The sequence below is a fragment of the Colossoma macropomum genome, unplaced genomic scaffold (assembly GCF_904425465.1).
Source record: "Colossoma macropomum unplaced genomic scaffold, Colossoma_macropomum, whole genome shotgun sequence".
Classification (NCBI taxonomy): Eukaryota; Metazoa; Chordata; class Actinopteri; order Characiformes; family Serrasalmidae; genus Colossoma; species Colossoma macropomum.
In genome coordinates, this window is record NW_023494795.1 from 5,934,024 (window position 1) to 5,954,003 (window position 19,980).

Sequence of the window (19,980 nt, forward strand, 5' to 3'; positions counted from 1 at the left end):
TCTGCTCGGTTACTTTTATACAGCAGGTAAAAGTGGCCCAAATCTGGTCTTTTTCTCCGTATATGACACAGATGGTGTCTGTGTGTCAGTGTGAGCAGCAAAAAACGCATTGAATCTGACATTTTCACTTTCATATGTGGCACTGAAATCCGATACGAATCCGATCTGCAGCAATACGACTCAGTCTCAAGTCAAGTCAAGTCAAATTTATTCGTATAGCGCTTTTTACAACTGATGTCACAAAGCAGCTTCACAGAAATCCATTAAGGACAAAGTTTTAACATGAAATGTAAATCCGCCAGGTGAGCGAGCCAGGGGCTACAGTGGCAAGGAAAAACTCCCTCAGAGCTGAGGAAGAAACCTTGGGAGGAACCAAGGCTCACAAGGGGGGACCCATCCTCTTCTGGTCAAACTACCTACAAAATTATTATACTACTAATATTAATAGTAGTAGTAATAGTAGTAGTAATCTCTCAACAGCCAGATCGGAATTCATGCGACTTTTATGTCAGTCCAACTCAACATTCGTCATAATTTTGCGCTGCTGAGACTCAAACATTTAGACTGTTTAGTTTCTGTACCCAAAAAATTAGAAGAGACTTATCGCAACTGCTCTGTGTTTGAAGAGATTTCGAACGAAACGGCCAAATGAATCAAAAAAGTTTAAAAAATCTGAGGACACGAACCAAAGAAGTGACCGGGCCCTTTTTACGGCGAACTCGAACACACTGTGGGTGATGAGCCCAGCTGCCAACCACTGGAACTTTATAATCGCTCCTGTGAAGTTGGCGTAAACGAAACTGAAAGCTCCAGGAGCGACAGGCGTTCGCTGGCCATCATGATTGTTTACTTCTGGTGAGCCACGTGAAGCACTGTTCTTTTGTGCATGCGGGTCAGTTCAGCTGGTCTGTTCAGACTGATGTCGCATACAGATCACATTTAAAAGATATTATGAAGCCAAAAAATAAATAAATAAATAAATAAATAGGATTTGGTGAGAAAATCAGATTTGGGCCACCTTTACCTGCTGTGTAAACGAAGCCCTAGATACATCAGCACTAGCACCACAACAAGCAGGGTACACATTAAAAATGTGAATTTTGACAAATTCTTTTGATTGATAAACCTTTATTAGTCTGCGATTAATTGTTAACTGACAGATCACAGACGTGACCCACATGTTTAAAAAAAAATAGATTTTAGGCTTTGTTGAATGAAAAACCCAACCTACTGTAAGACACATGGCAGTAACAGTGTAGTCTACTTACATTTATTACATATCCCAAATCAACAAAATGTGGCCTGACCAGGCTTTTTTTGTTATGGGACTGACCACCTCAGCTAGCTAGCAGCCAACAGACACACATAGGTTACAGCTTAAGGCTCATGTCATGTGGCTAAATATCACAATGATTCTTAGATCTAAATTTTTTCCATAATACAGAAGAGAAATGACATGTGCAGTCATGTATGTATACTGATTATTTTACAAAGGGAAGCCAAAACAGTAAACAAAAACACTCACATCAGCCATGGCAAGTTTCTCATTAGCTGCACGCAGGTCTTGTGTGAGGGTGTGACCCGTTTGTTCACTCTTCTGGACAGCTGTGGCCTGTTTCTGGGTCTTCTCCCGCAGAGAGGCAATTTCTTTACGGTAACCCTCCACATTATCCTGCAGCATCTCATACCTGTCAAATATATACACACGCAGAATAAATAACCAGTGGACTTGGATTAAATCAATGCTTAGAGACGCGTTTAGAGGCGCTGGCTCTCACCGTTTGGAGGCAAACTCCAGCTGAGTGGAGATCTTTGAGTTCTGGGAGCGCAGCTCGGACACTTGGTCTTGAAGCTTCTCACACTGTTCACCCAGAGCCTTCTCACTCTCAGCCTTCTCCTTCTTGTAGGCCCCGAACACTTCCTGCAGCTACACATGTGCGAAAACCTCAGAGCTTTTCCAGAACCAAGAACATTAACAAACTGACTGACTTTATTACTGCATAATAAAGTCAAAAGCCACTGTGACTGTGTATTAACAATTTTGCCAGTGTTCAGGATCTGATTAAATTATTTATTGAATGTTGGTGTATTTTATTATCAATGATTAATAATCACATGCAATCCTTCCGCTATGGCTGTTAAAGCAACAAAGGTTCTTTGCGTATCTACACAATGATTCTATGATTTAAAGTTATTTTCCATTAAAACAGAAGTAAAATGTGTCCAATCATGTACGGATACTGATTATTTTACAGTGGCTTCACACTTTACTCAGCTAATCTGACTTTAGAGCCTGAGCTTTGTTTTACAGTCACACACTACGTCTATCTAGGCATCTATGTCCCCTAAGATTTCTGTACAGCTATCTGCTGCCCTCTAGTGCTCATTCTATTACAAAATCTCAATTCCAAAAAAAGGACAATGTGTAAAATTTCAACAAACGAAGCAGTGACTGGCAAACCCACTTTGACTTGCAATTAAATTGAAATTAAAGCAACAGAAGGACAAGACACTGACCAATGTTTTTGTATATACAGATTCTGAAACTGATGCCTGCAACAGTTCCCAGAAATAAATAAATAAATAAAAAAAGCTGGGACTGGGACAATTTAAGACAATGTGCACCCACCACTTTGTTGGATTTTTCGAGGCATTTTTATGCCAGTTTAAGAACACTGTTCCTCAACAAAACAGTTGCAAGAATTTTAGGTATTTCACACTCTAAAGTGCATAATATCATGAAGATACAAGGAACACAGAGAAATCTCTGCAGGTAAAAAGCAAGACAAAAAATCATGAATCAAGTGAATGCCTGTGAGCTTCCATATCTCAGAGGTCACTGGATTAAAAATCAGCACTCCTTTGTGATGGCTATGGTTTAGCTCTGCATCCACAAATGCAAGTGTGACTGTATTATGCACAGCAGAAGCCACATGTCAACAGAAACGCCAGAAACATCCAGAAACACTGCTGTTGTTTGGCTTTGCAGACATCAAATAAGATGCTTACTTAAAACTAATTAAATAAATAAATAAATAAATCAATCAATCAATCAATAAATAAATCACTTCTTTCTGTTTTCATTAGCATTTCACACAGTTCCAGCATAACTAAGTGTGGCGTGCGCCCGTCCACCAGGCCCCGATGGCGGCCCCCAGATCCAGCAGTAAGGGCCGAGCTCCAAGCGGGGACGAAGCCCGACAAGGACAGCGAGGTGAGGAACGCCGCGAGTGAGAGGGGGGCGGTGCATGAGTTCTGAGCCCCACCCTCTGGGCGGCGCCTCTGGGCCCCGCAAGTTAGGTCATGTTAATTAGCCGCGCGTTTGATCCGTGTGGACGAGCTGCAAGCGGGGGGCGGGGACGAGGAGGCAAAGCAACAAGTGTTCCATCTTGGCTTGGGTGCTCACTGCCCTTAATGAAAGCCAGCTGATACTGATCTGGCTGGCCTTCTAAAAAGAGCAGAGAGGGAACAGAGAGGCAGAGGGACGAGCAGCAGCAGAAGAGACTGAGCGAAGAGCTGAAAAACTTGTGTGACGGAAAAGGACGGAAAAGTCTGTAGCTTGAAGCCACTGAAAAGTGGCCAGCATAGGTTCGGTTTTGGTTTGTTTTTGCCCATTTTCTGTACAAAAAAGATGACATTGCTGCAAACACTTCTCCTGCCTCCAGAGTCCTCCTTGTGTCGGGGTAGCACATGACGTGCTACTCCAAGGTTTATACTAGACAATGCTGCTTAATGATGCAAGACATTTTGCTCTTCCTGACCTACCTGCTTCAGGGCAGCCTTGGCCTCCACTGTCTCTGCAGCCTCCATTGCAGTGGCAACGAGTCCAGTGGGTGTAGCAGTAGTGGGTGTGACTGCAGGGGAGCGGCGGGGGGTGGAGGTGCGGGAGAACTCCTCTGGAATGGTTCCTGGTGTAGATACATTACAATGGTTAACCAAACCCAAAGGCTTGGCTCTCTAAACACTGTGGATGGATGAGGTGTTTACCTTGCTGAGGGAAGCTGACCCCGGTGACCTGGGCTAGCAGAATGCGGTACATGTCTCGCTGGCGCACAATGGACTCTGCCAGCTGCATCTGGTGAGCACGCTGCTCTCTCAGCTGCTCCAGTTCACTCTGGGCCTTCTCCAGACTCTTCTGGAGCTCACTGTGTCTGAGTATGAGCGCACACACACACACACACACACACACTTAACAGAAGTCCCTCACATAGGGCAGGTTGGGGTCAATTCCAACCCAGTTCTTCAGGTACGTTTCATTTTAGACAATTCAAATGGTGAGGTGATGACAGGGCAAGGCATTTTAAGCAGTTCTGACTGCAGTTTTTCAAGTTAACTTCATAATTTCCCTCCTCAAACTCCTCAGAGTGCTGTTGAGAGCTTTAGCAAATGTCGAAGGAGGACAAATTCATGCTTTGTATTTATTTTTTGCTGCATCATCCCGCGACTACAATGAGACATTTGGCACCCACTTCTCCCAAATAAATCAACATCTGTTCCTTTCCACCACTGTGGTTGACAACAAAAAGGCAGAATTGAACTCAAAGTTCTGTTAGGGCTGGGCGATAAAACGTTAATTGTCACAATATAACTTTCCTCGATAGAAATAACCGGAATGTTCGATATAATAGAGCATTCTCACGCTTCTACGTTTAGCGACAGCCCTGGAGGCGTCTTCTACTACAACGAAAGCGACACTACTCCGCTGTCACCACAAGAGCGCGCACTTCCGAGTTTTGACATGATTAGAGATGGAGGGGGCGACGACTAAAACTAGTCGCCAGATATACTTTGGCAATGTCTGAATCGTGGAGTTATATATTCCCTGTCTGAGTGGAGCGACCGGCGTCTGTTCTCCTGTGACCAAGTGTGAGTGCTAAGTGGCATAACTGTACTGTCCTACAGTGAACCCACCTCTTTCCTAACATCCTAAAAGGTTTAGCAGCGTTAAATCACGTCTGGTCCTCACAACTACAGCACTGTTACAGCGCTCAGTCATCTTTTAGTATTAGTGCGTTCACAAGAAACAAAGGTAAAACAAAGAAGTGGGTTCATGCAAATTACAGCCCTGATTTAAACGAAAGTAAACTGAGGATGCTGTGTGTGTGGCACAAAAAACCCATTAATTTCAGTTCAAACGTACCTAAAAGTTGGACCTTGTTTGTCTAGTGTGAGAGAATCACACTGCAGTTAATGCTTGTACACATGCACTCTGTGATACGCTCTGACATGGATGTGGTAGGAGTGATGGCAGTAAGGCGGTGTGATCCATCATTGATGTACCGAGCCAGCTAATGTTTGCTGTTCGTATTAAGCTGACGCTGTTGAGAAACTAAACAGTTTAAAATTTGTAACCAGATAGACTAGCACTCATCACAAGACAGCTTAAAAAAATAAAAAATTAAAAATCTGTTTTCTTTCTTAAATTATGAATGTTTAAGAAATTGCGGCCGTGCTTTTCCAGCTGGTAAAAACAGCTAATCGAAACTTTCTCCCACCGCCCCATCACAGATTTGTGAAATGTTCCACTGTTTGGTGAGTGTTTGTCATGTTCTGACCATAAAGGATAGTTTAAAACAGCAACTGACCACTCAGGAGCAGAAATCAGCCTTCAAACCTTTTTTTTTAATATACATTTATCATGATATGTATCGATATCAAATGATATGAAAATTTTTAGCATGAATATTTTTTGCCATATTGCCAAGCCCTAAGTTCTGCTGACCTCTGTAGTAAATTGCTGTTGGATTTTCCTGTTGCTGCTCCAATGAAAGCAATAGCCAATAATAGAAGAGGGAAAAAAACCTTACTTTTATACTAAATAGAACTCAAACTATCTGCTTTTTAGGACTATTTTAGGGGGGGAAAAAAAAAGTATAATGTAAAAAACAAAAACAATATTGCACTTTGTCCACCCAACCCAAATTTGGGCACCTCCTATTACAAGACACAGAGCCCTCAGGTAGTGTCTGGCACTGATCTACAAGTCACTCACTTGGTGCTCTCGCCCTCCATTTCTTCTTTCTCCTGCGCTTCACCAAGCTCTCGGAGGGCCACCAGGAGGCGCTGGTTCTGCTGCTGCAGCTCCTCTACGCTGCGGAAGGTAACCAGGTGCTGGGATATCACCTCTGAAGTGCTGCTCACATCTGCTGAGCTCACATCATCTTCGTCACGCAACACATGGTTCCCGCGCGCCTCCTCCAGCTCTACCAGCAGCACCCGCACCTGAGAGACAGCGGCTGTGTTTACATGCAAAGATTTTTGCCAGTCTGATTACAGATTAAGACTGAGGGGTTATATTCTCACTCTACTCAACAATGATGGAAAATCTCCGTTTACATTCACATTACAAGTAATCAGATCAGCATGTGTACACTTAGTGTAGACGTTACCATGGCAACCAGCATCACCTGAGTCCAGTCAGAGTGAGATGAGTTTTCATTTGGCGCGCTTGTGCTTTCAATTGCTTTAAAATGATGTCAGACTTAGGAAAACATACTTAATCTTTCCTATTGGACATGTAATCAGATACAGGTGTTTACTGGTTATTATTCTTCTATCTGACAGATTATTTACAGGATTACCCACCTCATTCAATCGGATAGAAATTGTATTCCGAATGGCCTCTACTGGACTAGTCTATTCCGATTCTGGTGTTTACATGGACGTATTCTATTCTGATTCAGCTATTAGTCGGATTATTAGGTTGCATGTAGACGTGGCTTATGACAGGGAGACGGAAACTAAAGAACTTCAGATTTCAGCTTATAAGAAACAGGCTGACAGAGAGGAAAATGCCAGCATTAATATGGCTGAAGAGAAACAAGGAGGCACCAGCTAGTGTTAGATAGCCAGCTACAATTTATTACAGTCACATTCGAATTTCAGGGTCTAAAAGACTCTGAAGGTCAAACTGCAAATCACGGGGCCTCTTCTCAAAGGCTTACCTGCTGAGCCATGTCAGCCAACTGCACCTCAAACCTCTGGTTGTCCCTCTCCAGCACAGATGACCGTTTGTTGGCCTCATCCGTTTCCCTCTGTAAGCGCTGCACTTCCTGACAGACAAAAGAACAGGTTAATTAAACTCAAATCAACACATAAGGTCTCTGGTCTTGCTCAATTAAATTCACTCCTGAAGTGGTTTGTAATGCTCGTTCAATTGGAATTGGTAACGTGAAAAATGTGACAGAATTCATACAGAATGAATGGTGGACAAAAATAAAGCACAATGGTATCCAGCATTATCATTTTAGATGCATAGAAAAGAAAATCAAGGACGACTTTTAAAGCTTTTATCTTCAATAATTTATCAGTATGTTGTCTTTTAGTACTACTTAGCTATGCTGGTTGTGCAAATTTCCCAGGTGCAGGAGGTGCATCATCCTGCCCTCCAAACTCTTCAGAATTCTCTGGCATAAGCATGAATCTTTGATGTCTCCTTGAATCCCAGCACTTTCGTAACTGTGGATTTGACCCAGTCACTGTTTGTCGCAATGTGAGTGATGCAAAACACGCTATGAAATCCAATTTGAGTGGCCAGAGCATCCATCCTGGGATGCATCTGTAAAAATTCGACTGGAATCGCAATTCAAACCACCTCCAAATGTGGTTTAGATCTGATCTGCAAAAATGTAATGGTTTTTTTTTTTTGTTTGTCCAACTCAAAAAAAATCAATTGGATAAAATCTGAATATGCCAAAAATTTGATTTGGGCTGGCAGTCTGATTGTGACAGCACCAATTTTGGAACAACTTCTCTTGAAGCCTGAAATGTTCTTAAAATATTATTACAACATAAGCCAGACTGGCCTTATCGGCCATCTAGCTAAAAAGACTACAAAATCAGCTACATGTCAGGATGGGAGGCCCCCCAAAAACAGAATTTTAGTCAGACCTGCAATGTTTTTGCCCTTACTTGCACGGCTTGCTCCAGTTTGGCGGACAGACTGGCCACCGACTTCTGCATGCGCTCAAATTCCTCCCGCTGCCTCTTCAGGAGGGGTGCCTTGGCCTCCACCTCTTGCACGATGTCATCCAAGTACTTGTTCACACGCTTGTTCTCCAGCCTCTCCAGCTGCAGCTGCTCCTGGGACTCGACATACGCGGTGTAGATCTGCACAACAAGCACATGGCGGACGCTCAGAAGGACACATTCCATTGAAAACGTGGTTTCATTTAATAACCCACAGTCAACAGGAACTCTTCAGCCCTCAGAAATGACTGCAATATAACTGTGCAAACTGCATGTATAACATTATTTTTACAATGACTATTGCCTCATACTGGTTTACATTTATTATTAGAAGCATTTCACTGTTGTCGGAAGAAAACCTTGTATCTCCAGAATGGTAACTTTACAGGAGAAGGAAAAAACCTTCTTTACTTTTAATGTAAGTCAATGGAACCAGACCTTTTTCCAAGTTATTTTGGGTCATTTCCTTTGGTCCATTCATCATGAAATTTACACACAATGTAAAGGTCAACAGGTATTTTCAAATTATGTCAAAAACTGAAAATTGACAAAAATGGACATATGAGGTTTTCTTCCAACAGCAGCGATTTGCATTGACATCTGTCCGGCTGGAGTACCTCAGTGAGCTTCATGCCTGGCTTGATCTTGGTCACGGCTGCCGCGGTGGGAGACATGGTGGTCAGCGGCTCCTCCGTAAGAACTGAAGCAGATGTGGTACCAACTGTGAAAAAACCAAACAGATAAACACTCGACACAATAACTAGAGTTACTGAGCACTACTACTGGGGAGAAGTCACTGCCATCGCTCACCTCGGTGCTTTGTGTCTGACAGAAGTTCGTTGGCGTTGTCCAGCTCTTTCTCCAGGCTGCTGATTTGGTCTTTGAGCTCAGCAATCTCCTGCTGCTTCTCACCTTCCATCTCGGTCATCTTCACCTCCAGAGCTTTGTGGGCTGCCCAGACAAAACACAAACGCTATGCTTAAACTCGCCCAGAGCTCCTCTGCTTGACTAACACAACTGCAAAATCAGAAATTAGCTGCTACAGTAGGGCTGCAAAAAGAACCAGCCAATTTGTCACTGAGTGTGTTTACATGCACTCAACACGCAATCATAATCGGATTTCTGCAGTTATCCGATTAGTCAAACGGTCATGTTAACACCATACTCCGATTTTACAAATCTGATTAGGAGAGCTGGATTTTAGCTCAGTAATCAGATCTCAGTGCTTGTAAACTCTTACTCTGATTTTTTTCGGATTTCTCAGTCTGCGCATGGCCGAAAAAACAGACTGCTGTACCAGAAATAAGCGAGACACAGCAAAACACTTTTAGAGTGATGCTGAAACCAACTACATTCTCGACCAAATGAGATGATGTTTGTTCATATTTTCAGGTAAAGTGGCGTCGAAGTTTTAAAAAAAGCTGCTGCATGAAGTTCGAGGTTTACATTACGTTTACATCACGTCTTGTGAGTTTACTGGCTGGTTGTAAAGCAGAAATCTGATTACTGTCTGATTCATGTAGTTTAACATTATCTGATTACTCAAGTGCCTATAAACACGATCGGATTACTGTCAAAATCTGATTTTCTGCAGTTATTGGATTATTAAGTGCATGTAAACACACTCACTGACTTTTTTTTTAAACTTTTTTCTCTGAGGCATTTGGCATTGAATTATCTGCGTTATCACTTTATCTAGCTGGCATTCTCTTGTAAGCACTTAAGTCATTTTTGCATTCTTGTTTGAATGGAAAGTTTTGCAAACATGATTTTTTTGGAAAACAGAGAAAAAATGTTTCAAAAACATCCAGATATGCATTAAAGAGGCCTAAATGAAGTTGAGCTTCTCTTACCCTCTCCTGCCTCTTTCAGCAGCTTGTGCAGCTCCTCCACAGCTCGGTTCAGCTCCTCACTCTTGGCCTCGGCATCATCTGCTGCTCCCTGGCAAATCAGCAGAGCACAGAGGAACATTTTTATTTAAAAACATGTTAACTAAGCATCTAAAACCAGAAGTAGCTAAATCAATAGTGTGATAAAAATGTAAGATTTTCAGTTAAACCCAGGGTTTGAAAAAACAGAAATTAAACTATTTAAACACAAACCTCTGAATTTTGTCTTTACCTTGTATAAGTTTGATAGCTTGATGTTCGCATTCAGCTCATTCCTGAACTTCTCCTCCAAACTGGCTTGCTGTTCTTTGGCCTAAATGAGAAGCAGCCTTGTTTAGTTGAGGAAGAGTGCAGTGAATGTAGGTGACCGTACTAACGGTAACAGTAGAATGGTGACTCACCTCTTTCAGTTTGCTGATCAAGTCCTCTGTTTGCTTCTGAAGGTTCTCATTGGAGGCCTTCAGACTGGCCACTTGGTCTTGGAGTCTGGCAACCTGCACCAAAAGCATGTACTAGTATGTTTAATGCTTAGGATTAGTTTGAATTCACTTTTCTCTTATACTCAAACTGCATCACTTCAACCACATGGCAGGAAACTTTCTGGACCACCAGCTTAAAACAATTCTACTAGTTACACAAACATGTACACACATTTTACTTTGGGTCGTGGGCTGGAGGTTAGGGAACCAGCCTTGTGACCGGAAGGTTGCTGGTTCGATCCCCTGAGCTGACAGTATGTGACTAAAATGCCCTTGGGCAAGGCACCTAACCCCCAAACGCTCCCCGGGCGCCGTGGATAGGGCTGCCCACTGCTCCGGGGAGGTGTGCTCACTGCCCCTAGTGTGTGTGTGTTCACTAGTGTGTATGTGGCGTTTGACTGCACGGATGGGTCAAAATGCGGAGGTCAAATTTCCCTGTTGCGGGACTAATAAGGGTCACTTAACTTTTACATAGATATACACACACACACACACACACACACACACACACACACACACACACACAAATGTATACACAAGTTCTTTGAGGTATATTGATATACAAATTTCAAGATACAATATGTATTGTCCTTTTTGCACAATACATTTTCAGTTTAGATTTAGAAAATATTTACCGGTTAACATTTATTTTTGCATTTTTTTTTTAATACTTCCCAAAATTTATTGTAATTTAATTATACATTTAAGTCATAACAATCAAATGTTCTGTTCTGAAAGCTACGCAGAATTTTTTTCATGGTTATTACATTCAGGAATGTGACGGACTGTAAAATCATTCCCTTTTCCCCATTTTATACCCTGAAATCTAACTGTATTTGATTCACAGTGCTCACAAACTATACTCTGCACCTGAGGATATTCACCCTCATACCTCGTCTTCCTTGTCATTCAGGCTGCACTTGAGATCCAGGATCTCGCTGCCTTTCTGTCGGGAGAGGGAGAGAAGCTCCTCGCTTTTAGCCTTCAGCTCATCATTTAGCCAGGTCACTTGACCCTGCAGGAGCTCTTTTTCCTGCTCCATTCGCTTCTCCTTGTACTGCAGAGACAGACAGACAGAACAAAAACACACAGCTTGAATAAATGGCATTTATTCACATTTGAATGGTTTCAGCGCTATGAATGCCTACTTTAATTTTAATTTGGTATATTGAAATTCTTGCTTGTCATGCTTCCCCTCTGTATACTGGCATTACAGATGTTTGCATTTTTTCTTCTGCTCATCTCAAGTGTGAAATAATTCCATCCTGCCATTTCTTGCTTCAGTAAAGCCCTGTCGATATGTTGCTGAGTAGCATGCATATGTGCCAGAAATTGCTTTATGGTATTAGTATGTGCTAGGGGTGCGGGAAAAAATCGATTCTTAGATGCATCGTGATGCAGACGCGAACGATTCTGAATCGATTCACAAACGTCAAAAATTGATTTTCTAAATATTTAATTTATAACATAACGTTGACGGAACGCAAAAAGCGGAACTTGAAAGTGGGGAAGTGCAGCGCCCGGACAGTCTGTGGCGGCACATAACAAAGACACTACTGGAGGAGCGAGAAATCCGAACGGCTCCCTCTGCACTAAAAGCCTTTTAACAAAAGGACAAAGATAAAGATACTTTACTGACACAGCGATCCCCCGTCTCTACAACGAGACCAAAACCGAAGTTATAAAATCATTAAAGAAAACGGCTAGAATAGCTGTAACATGTGCTGCGTGGATGTCCACTGCCACTGGATCTTATTTCACCATAACTGCGCATTTTATCGCAGATGAGTAGTGAATGAGAGGCTTCTAGTTCACTTACCACATCACTTCCATTTGATTTATTAAAAAAGATACTGGAAGTAAATTCATTATTGATCATTACAAATACTTTGCTTTAAAAGTACCAGGTCACTTTAAATAACAATAACACAGAGTCACTTAGTCAATTTAAAATGTATATTGTCTCTGTATTCTGTGTATATTTAATATATTTCAGTTGGTTTTTCTTGTATTTTTATTTTTACTTATTTACTTTCTGTACAGTGATTAGCTGAGCCTCACCACAAGCATTTCAATGCATAAATGTCCTGACATGTTGTGCAAGTGACAAATAAACTTGAAACTTGAGCTCACACTGTGAGAAAATATAAATGCTATATATATAAAAAAAAAAAGATGCATCGATAATCGTTTTATAATCGCATCGCAGCCCTCTGAATCGTAATCAAATCGAATCGTGAGGTGCCTAGAGATTCCCACCCCTAGTATGTGCAATAGAGAAGACCAATACAACATTTACAAGCCGGTATCTGGTTCAAAATTCAGTATGGTGCAACACATACATTTACATTTAGCCAAATCACCGGACGATGCAATTTCAGGTTCAATTTTACTCTCAGACCTTAGAACAACTAAGGTCTCAGTAAATGTACATAAGAGTTTCTACACCTTTGAACAAATACAAATTTTTACATTTACAAAAACGCAGCTCACCTTTATCGAGACTTCCGAGGCCTCCAGCTCGTCTAGCTTCAGCTGCAGCTGCATCTTTGCTGCATTAACTTCCACTAGTCGGTCGTTAAGTCGTTTCAAGTCGTCTGCAGAAACAGAAAGAAACAGTTAATACTTCGTTCAGATTGATTAGGCTCACTTTATGTACAGAACAGTCGGACTCATACCACTCTGGCTCTCCACCTCCTGGGATCTCCTCTCCAGCGTCCGCACAAGCTCTCGCTTCTCTGCCTCCAGCTCATCTTTAGCTTTGGAGATTTGACGCTGTGTGAGAATACAGAACACTTTGAAGTACCATCACCTAGTACAGTATGTACACCGTTCAGGCATAACATTCTGACCACCTCCTTGTTTCTACACTCATTGTCCATTTTATCAGCTCCACTTACTATATAGGTGCACTTTGTAGTTCTACAGTTAGTCCTACTGTAGTCCATCTGTTTCTCTGATACTTTGTTAGCCCCCTTTTACCCTGTTCTTCAGTGGTCAGGACCCCCATGGACCCTCACAGAGCAGGTGCTATTTGGGTGGTGGATCATTCTCAGCACTACAGTAACACTGACATGGTGGTGGTGTGTTAGTGTGTGTTGCGCTGGCACGAGTGGATCAGACACAGCAGTGCTGCTGGAGTTTCTAAACACTGTGTCCACTCACTGTCCACTCTATTAGACACTCCTACCTGTAAAGTCAGAGACGATAGCTCATCTGCTGCTGCACAGTCTGTGTTGGTCATCCTCTAGTCCTTCATCAGTGGTCACAGGACGCTGCCCACAGGATGCTGTTGGCTGGTGGACTATTCTCAGTCCAGCAGTGACACTGAGGTGTTTAAAAACTCCAGCAGCACTGCTGTGTCTGATCCACTCAGACCAGCACAGCACACACTAACACACCACCACCACGTCAGTGTTACTGCAGTGCTGAGAATGATCCACCACCCAAATAGTACCTGCTCTGTGAGGGTCCATGGGGGTCCTGACCACTGAAGAACAGGGTAAAAGGGGGCTAACAAAGTATCAGAGAAACAGATGGACTACAGTCTGTAACTGTAGAACTACAAAGTGCACCTATATAGTAAGTGGAGCTGATAAAATGGACAATGAGCGCAGAAACAAGGAGGTGGTCATAATGTTATGCCTGGTTGGTGTAGATCAAGGCAGGGAATTCTAGGAAATACTGGTTTAAATATAATAAAAATATTCAGGGGGGTCTTCCAATGTAGCCAGAATCTCCCCATGTAGCTTAAGCTCTTCTACCTGCTCCAATTCCAGCTTCGCATAGGAGGATTCTTGATCCTTGGTCTTCTCACGCAGACATTTGAGCTCTTCATCTGCAAATAAATAACAGCTCTTAGCATGTGATTTTTTTGTCTTGACACAGGAGACAGTTTACCAAATACTTACCGAGCTTATCCAGTTCATCCTTCAGTTTATGACGTTCTTTTGTCAGCGACAGAAACTGGTCTTGGCTGTCAGTGCACCTCTTCTCCAGGTCAAAGTATTGCTGTTCTAAATTGAACAGACAAAACAGATTCAAATCATCAGAACATACAATTATCAATACTTTGGTTTAGAAAAGGTAAACAAAACAATAACCACATACAAGAAAAACAGAAAGCTAGATGTTAATCAGCCAATTTGTCTATATAAATAAAATAATTAATTGAAAAACACAAATAAAATCAAGTCTGTGCATAATTCTGCTTTTTTTATTTTTGAGTCATGTTTACATTATTTTTTTCTGGCATATTGTGATTGACAAATTAAAAAAAATAAGGGTAACACTTTATTTGGATGGTCCACTGTAGATTCTTTGTAAATGTTCAATATATATTTAAGTAACATTCAACTGAATAGTCATTAAATGCCACTGAACTTGAAATTGAATGTTACTTAGATGGTTCACTATAAATGTTTTGTAAACGCGCAGTCTGCCTTTCAATAACATTCAACTAAATATCCATTAAATTCAATTGAACTTGAAGTTCAGTGTGAAAGAGTTTTTCTACTCCTAACCCTAAACCTAATGTTGTTGATAATCAACTGAGGATCACCAGAAAGTTTGTTAATGATTTAAGTAGCTGTAGAGCCTCTATAGGGAACCATCCATATAAAGTGTGACCAAAATAAGAATCAACAGTACTAAAAATAAATAAATAAATAAATACTACATATTCGTGGGGCCCTTTGCAACTGCTTATGCCTCCTACACACAAAAACGGCCCAGATTTCACCATTACTTAAAGGGAAACCCCTCCAACATTTTGAGATTTCTGCATAATTGTTTGATTAATAAGTCAACAAAATAATTCAGAGTGGTTTGGTGTGGTTTGGTGTGAAACACTCCATTCTAGAGAAATGGACCATGTCAGAATTGTTCACAGTGGTGGTGATAGGAACCAGACGTCCACCTCTAAACGCTCCCTCACAGAAAGTTATTACAAGAATGATGTTTTAAGGTAAATGTGTGATGAATTTGTGATTTTGGTCTAAAACATATTTTAATTGGTTTGCTTTAATCCATTCATGGTAGAAGGATGCAAGAAGGGTGGTCTAAGGCAAAACAGTCCCCAAATATTTTTTTTTTCCCCCCAGACTAACCATTATCTTACCATCATTAACATTACATATAAAAACTCAAAGCACATAGAGGTTCACCAGTGATTTTGGATAATAAATAAAATGAAAATATTTGCATTGTACACAGTGCAAACCCTGGTTCTCATCACCACCACTGTACAGAAACCTGAGTCTGTAAACATTTTACATTAAACCACTCCGAACGACTTCGTTTACATCTCAACCACTGAATTACTGAAGAATTCTGAAAACCAGTTGAATTCTCCTTTAAGTTTGGAAACATTCAAGGAAAATCCTAAAAGAGTTTCACATTTAAACAACATAAATGTCTAACTAGCAGTGGTGGACAACGTACACAAACCATGTACTTGTGTTAAAGTAGAGATACCCAAGGTACAATATTACTCCAGTAAAAGTAGAAGTTCCTCCCTTTAGACCTCCACTTGAGTAAAAGTACAAAAGTATTTGCCATCAAATGTACTTAAGTATCAAAAGTAAAAGTACTAAAAGATTAATTATGACTTTAATGTCCTGTTATCATTTTTATAACAAGACTCGCTTCATTAACTCATTTTAGGTGAAAATACTCCAGTGCCTCTCTTGGTAAACCAGTCTTTTAATAGAGTCATTAATTAGTGATGCTGATGTCTATTAAAATTATCATAAGCACAAAACACTGAAGGCAAACAGTTTCCATCAGGTAGAACTGAGTGGCTCTGAAATCACTTTTTGCAAACAAGCAAAGTTTCAGTTTAAGATTTTTTCATTTTAATAAAAACTCAGGTTCACAAATGAGTTTCCTTTACTAAACTGCATCTGTAGGTCTCTGTTCATAAACATAAACTAGCCAAAACAAATTTACTATAAAATGAAATGTGTTTGTATAAATTCAGAAAAAAGACACGTCAGTCACAACTGCATATGAGTACATGTTTCTATATTGTGGTCTATTTACACAAAGTTAGGTTAGTTCATCATTTATGTTGAATAGACTCTCCCAAAATTTTACACTACTGCACTGACGTTGACCCGTGTGCTGCACTGGGTCGGGATGACCAACAGGTCAAAACAAGCTCAAAACAAAGTGCGCGCTGTGACCTGATTGGTGTTCCTGCTTTGCGCTTCTTTCGTTTTGACATGTTACGTTTTTATACACACATAAACCAAAAGGAACGACAGATTTCTCATAATGTAGTGGAGTAAAAAGTGAGATATTTGACTTTGAAATGTAGTGGAGTGAAAGTAAAAAGTCGCCCAAAATGGAAAAACTTCAGTAAAGTACAGATACACGAAAAAACTACTTAAGTACAGAAACGAATTACATTTACTTCGTTAGTCCACCACTGCTAGCTAGTGAGCAAAGAGTAGTTAGCCAACTACGGCTGGTGTCTTCACAGCCTTTATAATCGCTCACGATTCACAACGTTCACACTCATTTGTCAAAACAAAGTCTGTTCTGTAGGCCTACATCTCAAGCGTACTGATGATAGACGGGTTCTAGTTGAAAACGCTGAACGTTTTTAAACACTAGAATGGACATATGACCGGTCAAAACAACCCACATAACTGTTTTATCAACTAAATCCTGGAATTTCATAATAAAAATCCTTATAACAACTTTTTAAAATATATTTAAAAGGATTTAAGAGGTATTACTGCCACACATGACCATAAGTCTAACAAAAATGACTCAATATGCCTAAAAAAAATCATTAAAATGTCATATAAGTTACCCTGATAAGCCACCTTATTAGTCAACTCATTCTACCTCGTTTCTACACTCACTGTCCATTTTATCAGCTCCACTCTAGTTCAGACCAACTAAAACACGACGTGGGGGGAGCTGGGTCAGACCCAGCCGAACCCCCTGGACTTCTGGTTCTGCAGTTAGGACAATCTCCTGAACGCTGCCTGGACCTTTGACCCATGAGGTCCATCACTGCGCCAACCGCTTCAGTGACTACATTAGCGGTGTTTATCGTTGTTTATTACTGTTTCATGTTTTCCCCAGCATATATAATTCAGCATTTACAAACCACATGATGATAATTAAATTAAATTAAAGTAATTCGGCGCTGTCACTGGATCGTGGGGACATCAGCTAACTAGGTTAGCTCGCAAGCTAACAACACGTCTCAGGTTGGTATGATAAACCAGTCATATCTGTATAGCTGCTGCACCGTGGGCCTCTCTGAGTGTGTAAAACCGGGTTTATTAGTGATTGATATTTAACTATCTAGAGAGCCATTAAGGAACCACGAGCTCAGCCAGCGGCTAACAACACTGAGCTAACCTAGGTTGGCTAAGTTACGCCGGTTAGCTGTGCGCGCGCGTGGGCTGGTATTTACCGCTGTCCACTCGGAACTGCTCATGGCGGGCTTTCAGGTCATCGATCTCACTTTGCTGGTCGGCAAAATACTTTTCCAGTTTAGTCTGCACGGCTTTGGGAAGTTTGGAGAGCTCAGTCCGTTCCAGGATTTGCTGCAGCACTGCCGCCATTTCTCCCCCTGCACGCGCTTCCTCTGCTCTGCGGCGCTTTATGGCAGCAGGGCTCACCACCGCCTGCTGGCCAGGAGCTCCAGAGCGCCTCCGGAATGAGTAGGGTCTGACTGCAGAACAGGAGGCAGCAGTTCCAGGACCGCAATTCCAGGACCAAATTCCAGGATGGATGATGACAGTGGGAGTGTGAGCACAGAACGTGAATCAAGTTTTATATAATTAACGTTAAAACGTTCTGGTGTTTTGAATTAGACAGTAAAGTTAACGTACATAGTACATACATCGAATGCCAATAACATTAGGTTTTCTCGCATCTTTCTCGCATCTCTGCGATGGTTGAGAAACCATCCCAGTTTTAAATGTCTCTTTTTAACCCATTTGCTTTTTTTGTGTGTGTGATTGAGGGGGATTATATCTTACTTGTTGAATGTTGTTGGTTGTTATTGTTGATGTATTAAATAAATATTATGGCACCAAAGCCTTTCTTGTGTCTCAAATATCTGGTTGAGATTTAGTGACTGTAAAAGCAATATGTGCAATTGACTGTATCTTTATTTTTACACAATTACACAAAATGCAACTCTTAATAAACAAGTTTCATTATGAGACAAAGTAGTATTTGGATGGAATAAGCCTTTAAAACTATAAGTTAGATAAATTAGTATTTGGGTGGAATAAGCCTTTAAAACTATAAGTTAGATAAAGTTGTAGTATTTGGGTGGAATAAGCCTTTAAAACTATAAGTCAGATAAAGTTGTAGTATTTGGGTGGAATAAGCCTTTAAAACTATAAGTTAGATAAAGTTGTAGTATTTGGGTGGAAAAAGCCTTTAAAACTGTAGTTATGTAGACAGGAAGGAGCATTGGTCATCCACTTCGCTAGGGGGCAGTGTCGCAAAAACATATGGTCCTGGAATTGCAGTCCTGAAACTGCTGCCTCCTGTTCTGCAGGAATATAGTATAGTCCGGAATCGCTTTAATAAGTGCAAATGGATGGAGCCCCATGGAGCCCTACGGAGACCTACGGAGCCCCATGGAGCCCTACGGAGACCTACGGAGCCCCACAGAGACCTACGGAGCCCTACAGAGACCTACGGAGCCCTACAGAGCCCTACGGAGACCTACGGAGCCCCACAGAGACCTACGGAGCCCTACAGAGACCTACGGAGCCCTACGGAGCTCTACGGAGCCCTACAGAGACCTACGGAGCCCCACGGAGCCCTACGGAGCCCTACGAAGCCCCACAGAGCCTTACAGAGACCTACGGAGCCCTACAGAGACCTATGGAGCCCTGCGAAGCCCTACAGAGACCTACGGAGCCCTACAGAGACCTATGGAGCCCTGTGAAGCCCTACAGAGACCTACGGAGCCCCGGAGTGGACAGAAGTAAAAAAAAATTAACTCGAGTGAACGTTTTGCTATGGTACGCAGCCCCGCTGGTGACATCCTTTATAAATAAAAATAATGCATGGCCACGACTTATTAATGCGTGGGAACGAGATCCTAATGCATGGCCACGACTTAGTAAGGCGTGGGAATGAGATGATTAAGTTGTGGCCACGACTTAGTAAGGCATGGAAATGAGATGATTAAATCTTGGCCACGACTTAGTAAAGCGTGGGAACGAGATCACTAAGTCGTGGCCACACATTAGGATCTCGTTCCCACGCTTTACTAAGTCGTGGCCACGACTTAATCATCTCATTCCCACACCTTACTAAGTCGTGGCCACAACTTAATCATCTCATTCCCACGCCTTACTAAGTCGTGGCCATGCATTAGGATCTCGTTCCCACGCGTTAATAAAGCGTGGCCACACATTATTTTTTGTTGTACAGGATGTCACCAGTGGGGCTCTGTAATTTTTAACTGAATGAACGTTGTTTATTTATTATTATTATTTTTTTTTATGCGGAAAATAGATACAAGTTGTGTTGTTTGTCCTGTGCAGAAGCAACTAACAGCTCCCTGAGACGGTCTGACGGGTTTTGACGTGTTTATGAGGGGTTATGAGGAAACTGCAGCTCCTCTTCACAGCGAAGGGCCCACAGTGTCTCTG

General features: G+C 41.6%; 1 protein-coding gene across 3 annotated transcripts in view; it reads right to left on the minus strand.

The window, feature by feature from the left end:
* The window catches only part of tprb (translocated promoter region b, nuclear basket protein), a 53,330-nt gene extending 35,384 nt beyond the window's left edge, over positions 1 to 17,946 (minus strand). For 2 of the 3 annotated variants that reach the window (XM_036581282.1, XM_036581280.1), the window contains exons 1-18: positions 17,772 to 17,946; positions 14,248 to 14,352; positions 14,101 to 14,174; positions 13,015 to 13,111; positions 12,830 to 12,933; positions 11,229 to 11,393; positions 10,259 to 10,351; positions 10,090 to 10,170; positions 9,822 to 9,909; positions 8,779 to 8,919; positions 8,586 to 8,689; positions 7,912 to 8,109; positions 6,945 to 7,052; positions 5,993 to 6,222; positions 3,988 to 4,151; positions 3,766 to 3,908; positions 1,779 to 1,927; positions 1,526 to 1,688 (exon numbers count right to left, since the gene is read on the minus strand). In XM_036581282.1, the coding sequence (XP_036437175.1) occupies positions 1,526 to 1,688; positions 1,779 to 1,927; positions 3,766 to 3,908; positions 3,988 to 4,151; positions 5,993 to 6,222; positions 6,945 to 7,052; positions 7,912 to 8,109; positions 8,586 to 8,689; positions 8,779 to 8,919; positions 9,822 to 9,909; positions 10,090 to 10,170; positions 10,259 to 10,351; positions 11,229 to 11,393; positions 12,830 to 12,933; positions 13,015 to 13,111; positions 14,101 to 14,174; positions 14,248 to 14,352; positions 17,772 to 17,922 (2,358 nt within the window). In that variant the 5' untranslated portion in view covers positions 17,923 to 17,946. The remainder of the gene's footprint in view (positions 1 to 1,525; positions 1,689 to 1,778; positions 1,928 to 3,765; positions 3,909 to 3,987; positions 4,152 to 5,992; positions 6,223 to 6,944; positions 7,053 to 7,911; positions 8,110 to 8,585; positions 8,690 to 8,778; positions 8,920 to 9,821; positions 9,910 to 10,089; positions 10,171 to 10,258; positions 10,352 to 11,228; positions 11,394 to 12,829; positions 12,934 to 13,014; positions 13,112 to 14,100; positions 14,175 to 14,247; positions 14,353 to 17,771) is intronic. The other variant, XM_036581283.1, reaches the window with a different exon arrangement.
* Between the last annotated feature and the right edge of the window lie 2,034 nt (positions 17,947 to 19,980).